The sequence below is a fragment of the Rutidosis leptorrhynchoides genome, unplaced genomic scaffold (assembly GCF_046630445.1).
Source record: "Rutidosis leptorrhynchoides isolate AG116_Rl617_1_P2 unplaced genomic scaffold, CSIRO_AGI_Rlap_v1 contig510, whole genome shotgun sequence".
Taxonomy (NCBI): Eukaryota; Viridiplantae; Streptophyta; class Magnoliopsida; order Asterales; family Asteraceae; genus Rutidosis; species Rutidosis leptorrhynchoides.
Genome location: NW_027266738.1, coordinates 49,808 through 63,401, shown reverse-complemented (window position 1 = coordinate 63,401; position 13,594 = coordinate 49,808). Strand labels below are relative to the sequence as shown.

Here is a 13,594-nt window from a genome sequence, read left to right as displayed (position 1 = left end):
TTTCCTTCTATGTGCTCGATTAACTTTATTAGCTTTGCCAAACTGTTGTTTGTCTCAACAGTCATTTATTTCGTAAGGATAGAAATAATCGTTCCCTTCTCTTCCCATTTATGCTAGGTTTGGTGGAAACCGATCCACAAGGTGCACTTGCTGGTTTTGCTGATGTAGTTTCCATGGAAACTGAAAAAGCAGAGTGGTGAGTGAAAATTCTACGGTTCTTTGCGAGCTGAAGTATAAAATAAAACCTCTTCTCAATAGTTCCAAACCTGCTGTGAATAGTTTGAGGCTTTTTTGTCTTGTACAATCATGCAGTTTCCAATGGAAACTCTCGGCTATCTTAATTTTAGTTTCCGTTTGTAGTTTCCTTGTAGAAAAATGAAACACCGAACGTTTATCTACCCATTATTAACATGTTCACAAACTGAAGTTTCATGTTTAGGTAGGCTTTGAAATTTTTAATTTCAGTTGTTTGGAGCTGATGATCCGTGTTAATTATCTTTTTCTGTCAGGGGTTTTAAAGCATTAAAGCAGACCGTCAAACTTTATTATCGTCTAGGGAAGCATAAAGAGATGATGGAAGCATACAGAGAGATGTTGACTTACATTAAATCAGCAGTAACTCGAAATTACAGTGAAAAGTGTATAAACAGCATCATGGACTATGTGTCTGGCTCAGCTAGTCAGAACTCTGGGCTTCTTCAAGAGTTCTACCAGACCACCTTAAAGGCCCTTGAGGAGGCCAAGAATGAGGTTATAGCTCATAATGGCTAGTAACCTAGTTTTTTTTTGCCCAAGTGATTATTCAATTTTGAAAATATTATTTTTTTCTTTGCAGAGATTGTGGTTCAAGACAAATCTCAAACTTTGTAAGATTTATTTTGACATGGGTGAATATGGGCGAATGAGTAAGGTATTTGGTTCAAAACTAAGCTACTGTCCACTTATGCAATAAAGCAATTGCATAATAACCTTCTTTGTGGTGGAATGTACAGATTTTGAAGGAGCTTCATAAGTCTTGTCAAAGAGAAGATGGTTCAGATGACCAGAAGAAAGGAACTCAACTTCTAGAAGTTTATGCTGTGGAGATCAAATGTACACTGAGACCAAGAACAACAAGAAACTCAAGGTGAGGGTTGATGGATTTCCCGATTTATTTACCATGCCTTTTTCCTGTGAAATGATGACAAGAATAAGCTCATTGAAAAGAAATAAATAAATCTCGTAAAAAAAGCTGCCAATATTGTATTCTTGTTTAACTGCTATCAATTGTATTTACTTGATTTTAACTTAATTGGGTGACTAAGCTTGATTGGAATTTTGGATCATATGCAGCAACTGTACCAGAAGGCTCTGACAATTAAGTCAGCAATACCTCATCCAAGGATCATGGGAATTATTCGTGAATGTGGCGGTAAGATGCATATGGCTGAACGACAGTGGGCAGAAGCAGCTACTGACTTTTTTGAGGCTTTTTAAAAACTATGATGAAGCAGGGAACCCACGTCGAATCCAATGCCTGAAGTATGTTATGGGTCTGCCTTTTCTTTTCCCATTAACTTTACATGTCACCAAATAATAACGTTTAAATTCATGTAGGCTTCTTTTAAGATGGTGCTTAACTGCACCATCTTATGTACTGTGTGTGTACTCTGTACATTTGTCTACATTTATATATATGGCACTGCAGATTCAGAATTAGACACCTTTACACCGCTTGCATTCTCATCCTCTCCTTTGTTTTTACATATTAGATATCTGGTACTTGCCAACATGCTAATGGAGTCTCAAGTTAATCCCTTTGATGGGCAAGAGGCAAAACCGTAAGTGCCCATTTAATCTGTTGTCCAATATTATGTAATTTTCTTTTCCTGCTACCTATTTTGGTGGTCGGAGTGATTTAGATACAGGTTGTGGAATAAATATGTTGACTTTTAACTGTCCACTAAACAATTTGCTCCCACAGGTATAAAAATGATCCTGAGATTTTGGCAATGACAAATCTGATTGGTGCTTACCAAAGGAATGAGATATTGGAGTTTGAGAAAATTCTGAAGGTAACCTTTTGAAAACTTCTATAATTCCATCTGCATGATTAGCTTTTCATTTTCATATGAATATCGGGAAATCTTGGTTCTCAGACAAACAGGAGAACAATTATGGATGATCCATTTATACGGAATTATGTCGAAGACCTTCTTAAGAATGTGAGAACACAAGTGTTGCTGAAGCTCATCAAACCATATACACGGATTAGAATCCCATTCATCTCTAAGGTAACTTCAACTAACTGGATGATAGAGATATATGTCCTTAAACTATGAGAAGACAATGCTTTGTTTGGAAACATATTTTGACTTGAAAAGATGGCATGTTTATAGGAGCTTAATGTGCCCGAGGCAGAGGTCGAGCAGCTGCTGGTGTCGTTAATTTTGGACAATAGGATTCAAGGTCACATTGATCAAGTGAACAGGCTGTTGGAGCGCTCTGATAGGTCAGTCAACTAATAAAAGTTATCAATTCATTTTTTGTTTCTTTTTTACATCGTGTTCTTTTCTTTATTAACCAAGTATTCTTTATCTGGGCAGATCAAAGGGAATGAAGAAGTACGCTGCCGTCGATAAATGGAACTCGCAACTTAAATCCCTGTATCAAACTATCAGCAGTAGAGTTTCAGGTTAAGAATTGTATGTAGGGAGAAGAGAAAGTGTTGTTTTATTTCTTTTTGGGGTATTTATGACAAATGTGTGTTCTTTTGCCATGGTGGTGTCAAATAGACGTGGACAACGCCCTCCTGGTCGGAGGTTTTGAAGAAACGATTTAAAGGGAGGAAAAATGAAAAACCAGATTGAAAACTAAATATGGTGTTCTTGTCTTCAATTTATATTCTGTCTTCATTGGTTTCTTTACAGACAAAAGAATGACTGAAACCCAACCAAATATTGAAACGGTTCAGTTGTTTCGTTACTACTCTTCCAATCCATAAATGCTTTTTCTTACATATTTGCATAATTGCATGACTGTGTAAGAAAAGCTTTTTCTTAAATTGATTCTAACGGTTTCGTACAAGTTGTGTCGACAACTCGACATTACGAGTTGTTAATAAACAGGAAATATATCTACCAAAATCAAATATTCAAATTTAGTTAAATTTTTTCGGGTATCCTCACACCCATAAGACTAATTTTTTACAGTCGTGACATTAATCTCTCGTTCCAACTGTGTTTAAAGGACAAAATATTAAACTAATTTCTCGTTCTAACTATAGCTAAGGGACGAGGCACTGAACTATCTAGTGTCTTTTCAGTTAACATTTTTTGTGAACAAATAAAGCATTTGAATTTGAAATCCTTGCCGAAATTCGACTATTTAATTAATGTTAGTTTAATTTCTTCCATATGTGCTAAATGAAAAATTGTTAACGGCAACGATGACGTCGGTGAGCCGGCAAGTTAAAAAGTTACGAAAAAGACAAACGTATTCACGAGACCGCACTCAATGGACTTTTCCTTAGGTCTACTCTGAACTACCTATGTATTGAGTTTGATTCAACCAAAGTCAAATGAGCGAGAGAATTTAGGGTTCAATCGAGGAAGGGAATTTTTATCGAAATCGGAATTTTTTTATACAGTTCCAATCCATTTACGAGAGGACAGAGAAAAAAAAAAGATTTGTTTGAGAGAGAGAAAAGCGTGTCTGCATCACATTGTAATAGAATATACTCCCATTTACTTAGCTTAATTATTGTATTTAGCAGTATTGCTTCTTTCTATCTCTAAAGCCTCCGACTTTATTCTCTCTCTCTAACCCTCCTTCCACCTTCATCAAACTAGTGAAGCTCAGGGAATTGGGTTTGCTATCTCATAATAATCATGGGTTCTGGTCAGTTCTATCTCTTGTTATGTCGATTTCTTCTTTCTTCTTCTTCTTCTTTTTTTTTTTTTTTTTGAATGGTCTGTTTTGTTGAAAAGGAAAAGGAATCCATTTGATTTCCTTTTATTCTCATGAAAGCAACAATTCACTGCCAATTAGCATCTGGGTTTGAATTTGGTTTGTCTGAGCATGTGAAAAGTCATAGCTGTTAATGTTATTGATAGCTCTTTTATTGTTCTTTGAGCTTGATATTCAAAGTTGGATCTTTTATAAATGTATTTGTCTTTTGCTTTTTTATTGGCAGGTGGATCCCCAGACCTGGAATCAATAGGATCAGGTGCAAAAAGGTCTAGTGCGTCGTCTGGAAGTCGAACCCCGTAAGGAATTTCTTCATAGATTTTTGGACAGTGATGCTTTAAGTGAAAAACTCGAAGAGTGGTTTGTCTCTATGTCAGAAAAGTCTACATCGAAAAAGCCAGTGTTTGATGTTCCTTTTGAGTTGATAGAACTTCAAAAGTTTGACTATGCATTAGAAAGTGTTTCGTTCCAGCAGCTGATTCGGATGCCCAATGCTGTTTATGCTTCAACATCTGATGAAGTGGAAGCAACTGCTTATCTTGCTATTGAAGATTTTCTACATGCAAGCACAAAGGGCTTGTGGGAGGCTTTCTGGAGTCAAGATGAGCCAATGCCTTTCTCCGTTGGTTGTCTATTTAGAGAAAACTTGAAATTTTATCAGGCTGAGAAGGCCATATCTCAAGGGAAGCTAGATAGTCTTTGTGGCACTGGGATTTTGCTCAAGAACCGTAGACATCCACATGGGAAGTGGGAAAATATTCTTCAATTGGCTCTCCTGAGGCCTGATATTGGCAGCATGGCTCTGGAAAGGGAAAGGCAGCCTTCATTTTCTGTTCTTGGTGAAGCTCTTTTCTATGCTCTCCGTATGCTTTTATCAAGAAACGTAAGCAGACTGAATTTTTCTGTAGGGTCAAACTCTATCTTTATTTTACTTGTCGATTCTCAATATGGAGGTGTTGTAAAAGTTGAAGGGGATGTAAATAAATTGGAATTTGATGTCAATAACGTTTATGATTCTGCTGCTAATTGGATAAGGAGACACTTGTAGAATTTCTGTCTCTCCATTGATAGGATATGGAACAAGCTTGGAAATGCCAATTGGGGTGACATCGGTGCCCTTCAAGTCCTATTTGCAACATTCCATTGTATTTTGCAATTTGCTGGGATGCCCAAGCACTCAATTGAAGATTTAGCTGCCGACCATGGCTCTCGCCTTCAAACAAGGAGAATGGAAAGACAGTTGGGAGAGGCCAGAGTGAATGAGAATGGTCTATTTCGGTTTCAGCAGCGCAGTGTATCTCCTGAAATTGTTGAAGTCCATGAAGAATCTATCAAATCGAACCTGAAGAGGCGATGAAGCTGGAAGTGGGATCTGTTCTATGGCTAGATGATTCAAACCGGCAAAAAGGATATCAAATCAATGAAATCTTACATAATGGGGACCTCCCATATTATGTTGTTTCTCCTGTTGAAGAACCCGGAAAAGCTCTGTTTCTATATGTTGGTTCCCCACCTTCTCAGGTGGAACCAGCATGGGAAGATATGAATCTATGGTATCAAGTTCAGAGACAGACTAAAGTTTTGGCAATTATGAAACAAAAAGGTCTATCTAGCATATACCTTCCTCAACTGAGCGCATCTGGCCGAATCATTCACCCTGGTCAGTGTCAGAAGCCTAGCTCTGGTGGAAACTGTGATCACCCTTGGTGTGGGACCCCAATCCTTGTGACTAGCCCAGTTGGTGAAACTGTGGCCAATATGATAGCTGAAGGAAGATTTGGAGCTGAGGAAGCTATTAGGTGTTGCCATGATTGCTTGTCCGCACTTTCTACTGCCTCCTCTAGTGGAATTTGGCATGGGGATATTCGACCTGATAATGTAATATGTGTGAGATCTTCTGCTACACAACCATTCTTTGTCCTTATTGGCTGGGGACATGCAATTCTTGAAGATAGAGATCGCCCTGCAATGAATCTTCATTTCTCATCAACTTATGCTCTACAAGAAGGAAAATTGTGCTCAGCTTCAGATGCCGAAAGCTTGGTTTACATGCTCTATTATTGTTGTGATGGGGTTTTGCCTGATCTTGATTCAGTGGAGGGTGCTCTTCAGTGGAGAGAAACTGCCTGGTCTAGGAGATTGATTCAGCAGAAGCTTGGTGAGGTCTCAACTGTGTTAAAAGCTTTTGCAGATTACGTTGATAGCTTATGTGGAACACCATATCCTATTGACTATGATATATGGCTTAGAAGGTTAAAGAGGAATATCCATGAAGAGGACCATGGAAAGGAGATTAACACATCAGGCTAGGAGGACTTCAATAGCCTCAATGGTATCATCTTCCAGAACATTATGTTCATTGTTGCCTCCTGACTGAGCTTAGGCATTTCTGGTACATGAATGCAATTGTCGATCTAATCGAATGATTATTGATTTATGCTACTCGAGTAAATGGTTCTTCAATATTTCAAGATGCTTTGTTGGGATTGCTTGGTGTTTTGACATGTGAGCCAGCCAATGCTAATGATGACATGAGAGACAAACTGCGAAGCTTACAGTTGAATACTTTCAGGTTGGTGTTCCTGGTCTGGTTTCTTGAAAGTGTGCAAGTGTTGGTATGCAGTACTTATCTTGTAGAGGTTCTAAAAGGTCTATGCTGACTATGCATTTTTTCTTCTTGGTAAGGTTTTAGTACATGGCATGGGTGTATATTTCTACCTTTTCTTGTAAAGAAGGGGCAATTCAGAATGTCCTCTAAGTTCTTGTAATTTTATAGGCCGTGAAATCATGCAGCGCAATACATCTAGCATTTAGGGCATCTTCATTTGTGTGTAAATGGAATTGAGTTTTTTCATTATAAGGTTTCCGATTCTTGGGCTGGTATTATCTGGTCATTTAAGCTCCCTTTTATGTATTTGCTTCTCTCTGGTCTCTCTTGTAGTTGTAGGTTCGATATGTTAAAGCTATGTATTTGTGCCTAGAAGAACAATGGAGAAATGGTCAGTCTGATAATAGTAAAAGGGATAATTACACCCAGAACCCAACACCTGAATAACTTTTGGGTCCATAAACTATGAAACATCACATTTGACCCCTTTAAACTACGCTCAGTTTAACATTTGGGTCCAGACCGTAATTTTCGTACCCCGTGACAGTAAGGGAGACGTTAACTTCCTAAATTGGCAAATGAGCGGGACCTCTTCTGGCTCGCTTTCAACTTCCTTTTGCCTTCATAATTTGCTATGAGCCATCCCAATTACACCATCGTCCTTGTTGCGGACCTCTTTTGGCTCGCTTTCAACTTCCTTGTCCTTTGTTTCTCCGCCTTCCGGTCCATCTGTAACATTTTGGAGTACCTGAGAAATCCAAGTACGGAGCCGATCAACGGCTGGGTCATCTAGTCTGGGGACAGTGTGGCCTTGTGGGTGCCTTATGATGAGAGGCTTCTCGAAAGAGGTAGCCAGATCCTCACTATGCAATCTAAACTTGTCCTTTGCACCAATGAAGTGAACTGACTTAACCTTGATTGGATCCTTGTAGGCAACGTCACATATAGGGTCCCTGAACTTTATCCCGGCTATCGATACAAATAGTTTCATCGGTGGATGATCCTTCAATACTTTCCCCTGTGCTTGATACCCTAGCAAAAGAGCCGACAGTTTTGCACCCTGGATATATATATAGAAATATGTACAATATTGGAAAACTTGACTTGACTTGACTTGATTCGAATTATCAATCTAGTGTTAAGTGTTAACTATACCTGAGAGAATCCAAGGAAACCGTCAAAGGGACCATTGTTGGTGATGTATTCACACAAGTGAGATATGCATTCTTCTAGATTTGTATACTCTGTGGAGTCCTGCAGTGAAGAAAAGTGATATATTGCACATTGTTCACCAAATTGCTACAACAAGCCAAACTAAAATACAAGGACCAAGTTGTATAGAAGAAAAAAGAAAGAGGACCTGGTCGTACTGAAACCATTCGAAATTCTATGTCGGATTTGCCACCGGCAAGAAACAGTCCGTCTAGAAATCCTAAAAAGTTCAGAAAGTCAACGCACAAATAGTAGTTGGAGAAGTCAACACGCACACACACACACAGACATAATACTTAAACCGGCCGGTATGAGAAAAACACGAAATATGCTAATTGTTGAGTGTCGAATAAATTTACCAAGTCAAAGTTGGAGAAGATGGAAGGATCCCATTTACTGATTTCCTTCTTTAGGAAACTCCCGTTGTCTCTAAATCCATGAAGGCAAAGTATTCTCATCTTCTTTTGCTTCTCAACTTGTTCCATTTTTCCTTTCTCCTTGAAGAGAATGAAGACTATGACTGTATTGGCTTTTGTAATTGTAAGAGAAGTGGCTTTTGTAATTGTAATTGTAATAGAAGAAGAGTTGGTTGCTACATAACCCCTCGATATATTTTTAGTCAGAGAAATAGACCAAGTGGTTGTTGTTAGCACGTTTTCACCCCTACAATCAAAAAACCAAATGCATTTTTTCTCAAAACACATCACCATGTGGGGAATAAAAAATAATCACTTGTTTTAAAAAGTAAATAAATAGCTTTATGGACTCTACCGACGGCCCATAAAGCTACACAGACCTACAAAATATGGCCCAATAGTATATTTACGAAATGAATGAAATCAGGGAAGTCTCTTTCACTAACCGACAACAATCACCTAACTCTTCCTTTAAAATGTTCTCGACTAGAACAGGTTTAATGGGACAAGTTTCAAATTATAAATAAAATTTTCTATTTTCTTGTCCACTATTCTGGGGTGGGACAACTCAGAATAAATTGAGACTGAAGCACACATTGACCAGCGTACCCCTCCTTTTTAAAAAAAATTACACAGAATCTAATTTGTTCAAAACTCTTTACAGCCATTCATGAATGTCGTCTTCACTCTTCAATAACTTTCTCCCAAATCTCAGTGCCCACTACGGGGGCGGCGTCACCACTAAATTGCTTTGCAATTGTGACTCTCCTTACTACGAATTCGAAAACTCCTCCATATTATTGGGATAGAAGTTTAGTTTCGCTCTTGGGCTGCGGAAATCGATGGCAGCTTTGTCGTAAGCTCTCGCGCTTCCTCCGCCGTGTTAAAAATTCTTAGCCAAACACTAGGCCGCCCGACGTGGATCCCAAATCTCCGGCGCCAATTTTCCCATGGCCTCTGCCTAATTCCTCTAGATTTGACCTTTTGGATGTGCCCATGTTTATTCCTTTTACAGCTGGTCGACTACGAACAAGAGTAGATGGTGGAAGGAGAAGCGGTGGCAGAGTGGTCAGATCTGAGGTTGCGTCGAGGTGGTGGCGTCGAGCGGCGTGGATCGATCTGGAAGCGACAGCGGAGAAGAGAAGAGGAGCGACGGCTCTTCGTTGATGGATGACGTACAGAGATCGACGACGACAAAGGTAGTGATCGGAGCGGCGAGAGGTTAGATCGGACCAACGTTGATGGACGAGAGAGAAGGAGATCTGATCTGCAAATTCTTTCATTAAAAGACACTAAGGCCCCTGACGTTTTTATTTTATCATTATGGTCCTAACGTTTTATTAAATAAGCCATATCTGCCCTTGATGAATATAGGCATCTTGTTAGAAGGATTGGAAGACGAGAATTGGACTACACTATATCTTAAAAAGATATATAGGGATATTAAAATCATTGTATTTATAATCAGTCGTATCCTGTTCAATGAAAACCAAACACAAAACAGGTCATGAAACTGTCCAGAACACAAAACAGGTCATGAAACTGTCCAGTCCAAAATTCTGTCCTTTCAGATCTGTCTCACATAACAAATACATCTTTAATTATTTATGTCATTAAAATTCAAAATATTAACGATCTTGAAACGGGAGTACGAGTTTAAGTCGAAAAATATAAATATACAGACACTATACCGGGTCACTCAAGACCGTATAATTGGTAAAATAAACATGGAGGGTATAATAATAATTTTGTACTTCTTTAACGGTCGTATTAATATTTTAGGAAAAAAAATAAAAAATACAAAAGCAAGCATTCATTCCGATGGAGAGATCGCTCTCTCGCAGTCTTTCTGCATTTACATTACAGACACCATTCTCTCTCTCTCTCTCTCGAGACTGATAAGGTAATTCATTCCAGTGCTATAGCAATGTCAAGTCTTTAATTGGATTATTAAAAAAAAGGTTGAACTTTTCATTGCGTTGATTGCCGACTAGCTGTGTTCTTGATCTTATTTTCTCCCAATTAATTCAGCCATCGCATGCATTTTTCGGTTGTTAGAATTGTCTGTGATTTTTTTAATTCCTTACTTGTCGTCTTTTGTTTATTTTGTTCATTATTCGATTCTTAATCTTTTTTCTTCGTCGCAAGCTTTCAGTTTTCTTGGGTATGATTTGTTTTTTCTTCAATTGCAAGACTGATTTTTTGCTAATTTTTTGGATATGTGGTGTTGTTTCTGTATAATTGCTAGTTTATGGAGGTGAATGACTGACATAAGCTTGATATTTTATCACATTGGCAGACAGTGGCTTGATTTGTATACATTCTTGTTGCTATTAAGGTATATAATAGAAGGTTTCAGCTTCGAGGCATTGTTCGCTTGAAGTTTTGATTTCTTGCCACTCAAATTACCAGATTTCTCGGAAGGATACTAGTTACGTTTTAGGTATAGGTAATCATTTCTTTGTTTTATTATGTACAGTTTTCTTTGTGTCCCTTTTTCTGCTATGTGAATGTCATTTGAATTTTGAACTCCTCTATGCGATATGTTGTTCGAATTACAATGTTCTGCTTTAACACTTCCTATATGGATCACTTTCTTAGGCGACCAATGAGAATCTCCCACCGAAATGTCATCAAGCAACTTGCAAGGGAGCTAAAGAATCTTGATGAGTCTCCTCCGGTAGGGATTAAAGTAGGAGTAAATGATGATGATTTTTCAAACATATTTGCTGATATTGATGGCCCTGGTATGTTCTTTACTGTGTTTATTTTAGACTCCTAAATTTTCTTGGCTTGACACTGAGTAATGATATTTTTTGGGCATCTTGCAGCTGGGACCCCTTATGAAAATGGTATCTTCGGATGAAACTGTTGTTGTCTCGTGGCTTTCCACACTCTCCTCCAAAAGGTTGTGTTTCTGATGTATCTGTGAATGTGGTTGTTTTGTAAATGATTAAATCTGAGCTATTTGTAAAAGAAGTGTTTCACCATACAACTATTTTGCATATTCATGCTTTTTGGAAAAACAATGACAGGATACTTTTTGACCAAGATTTTCATCCAAACATCGCAACAAATGGTGAGATATGTGTCAATATGCTAAAAAAAGATTGGAATCCAAGTCTTGGATTGCGGCACGTTCTCGTTGTAAGTATAACTGTTTTCAGGCGTTCCTCCCTTTCTTGGACGATATGTATATTAACTTTCTTAGCTTTAACATGAGCTCTCTCTTAAATAAACAGGTAGTGAGGTGCTTATTGATCGAGGCCATTCCCAGAGTCGGCATTGAATGAACAAGCAGGCAAGATGCTTCTTGAAAATTATGAAGAGTATGCCAGACATGCCAGGCTGATGACTGGCATCCATGCAAAGCCCAAAACTAAAACTGAAGTCAGGTGCCATATCGGAGTCCACTATGGCACTGAATGTTGACCAAAGTAATGCTTCCATTGTCAATGTTGACCAACCATCTTGCAACAATCACATTGCCATCGCCATCTCCCCTGGCTTCTTCAACGGCCACCACCACGGCTGCAATTGTAAGTGGCAGTGCCGTTAGCGGGTCAGTATCGACTATGGCACCACATAAGAAGGTAGTAAGCGGCGGGTTGGCCAAAGTTCAGGCCACAGACATAAAGAAAGTAGACGCAAGAAAGAAAAGTCTCAAGAGATTATGATCAATTTTAATATCTTCTTGACGCACAATTATTTTCTTTTTCATGTTTATTGCTGTAGAAACTAGAAAGGGAGCGGGACAAGTTCTATGTAAGGTGTGTGACGAGACATTTAAAAATTCAGGGGAATGATGTATCAATCCAATTGACCAGTTAATTCAATGCAATTCCCTGTCATATTTCTAGGTCCACCTGACAATTGGCTCCATGATCTTTGTTTGTTGTCTAGCACGTGCCGTGTGGGTCTATACCGTTAAACGACCTTCAAGTATACTGCGTTGTCAGTTAGATGTTTAACAGGATTATCCATTGGCGTCTTGTAAAATATCTTTTCCAACCTTTCCAAATCAAGCATTTCTTCCATTTGAGTAAATTGTAAGATGATAACATATTTGAACTTCAATCCTAAGATCCTAACGTGTAGTCGTTTGTGTTACTTTTTCTTCTTTAACTTATCAGGAAGCTAGATCGAATTTTAGGATGAAACTCACCCTGAAAAGTTCCTTTGGGATGCAGCAAATTCATCTTTGAGAAGAAAAACCTAGGACATAATTATAGAAACTTGTGAAGAAAGTCTTCGATGTCAATCTAATTTTTAGACTTTAATCTCAGTTAGAGGGTTAAACCTGATTTCTAATTACCATGTATAGCATATCTTGATATCAGCTAATTTCATGATCAGCTGTCCAACTATACTAACATGTATCCAAATTTAAGTATAAATTAGAAGGACCCTAGCTAATTTTCACAAATTAATTGCAACAACTCATTCTAATAATCTGAAATAATCATTTACTGATAAAATTAATGGCTGCTCAATATTATCAGAAATGGGGAGTTCTACTGGTTTTAATATTGAGTGTCGAGGCGGCGACACTTCCAACGGGCAGAGCAACACAGCCGTAACACTTGTTAGTGGCATCCTCAAATGCAACCAGGGAGCGGGGGGTTTGCTCTCTCTTCCAGATGTGAGCAGTCCTGCTATTGTCGGCGTGCCCCTAAACGTGACGTGTAATGGGAACCAACTGAACCTAGGGCAGACACTTACTGACGTGAATGGATTGTATAATTTCACCATCTTTAGTTTGGTCGATATATTGCTATTCGATCCCTCTAACTGTGCAGTCAATCTTAATCTCCCGATAGCCTCTTGCTCTCTTTTCCCACCCACAGGAATTCTCCATGCACCTATGAATCTCACTGGTGTTGTTTCGGGAGTATTACCAATATTTACATTTCTCGGTGGGCCATTCTCAGTAGTTTGAGACCTATATATGTATAGAGTAATGAATAAGAGAGAATTATGAATGCAGCACTATATCTACATGAAATTATATACCCAATCGATAATGTAGAAAATAAATGATGAGGCAGAAGGAATGACATATACATTAATTAAAAGCCAATTGTATAATTGATATTGAAATAAAATGCAAGATTATCTTATCTTATATCGGTTTATAGTAGTTTATGTGTCCTCGAATTTATTTAATAGGATAATATATGTTGAAGGATTCGTATCAAAATGGTTTTCTCCGTCTACTCATCACCAATTAACGTACAACAAGCCAGAGACAGGGAATTTTGTGTAGGAATCCTAACACAAACATATAGTCTTCTACAACAAAATCACTAGCTCGAAACAACACATAAATGTGTGGATTTTTTGAAACGTATCCAAAAGACATGAAATTGTCGGAACAAATTACAAAAGTGTCGGAGCAAAGGTTTACTTC

At 38.2% G+C, this 13,594-nt stretch overlaps 1 protein-coding gene and 3 pseudogenes across 1 annotated transcript; all 4 read left to right on the top strand.

Moving 5' to 3' along the window:
- The first annotated feature begins 61 nt into the window (after positions 1-61).
- On the top strand, positions 62-2,679 carry LOC139884160 (COP9 signalosome complex subunit 2-like; annotated as a pseudogene).
- Positions 2,680-4,143: 1,464 nt separating this feature from the next.
- LOC139884159 (uncharacterized) lies at positions 4,144-6,258 on the top strand (annotated as a pseudogene).
- Positions 6,259-10,435: 4,177 nt separating this feature from the next.
- LOC139884158 (ubiquitin-conjugating enzyme E2 22-like) lies at positions 10,436-11,861 on the top strand (annotated as a pseudogene).
- Positions 11,862-12,688: 827 nt separating this feature from the next.
- LOC139884157 (uncharacterized) lies at positions 12,689-13,123 on the top strand. Its single transcript, XM_071868227.1, has one exon. The coding sequence runs from the start codon at positions 12,689-12,691 to the stop codon at positions 13,121-13,123; it is 435 nt and encodes a 144-aa protein (XP_071724328.1).
- Positions 13,124-13,594: the final 471 nt, after the last annotated feature.

Coding starts and splice junctions, on each gene's coding strand:
- LOC139884157 (XM_071868227.1), top strand. CDS start 12,689: ATGGGGAGTTCTACTGGTTTTAATATTGAGTGTCGAGGCGGCGACACT.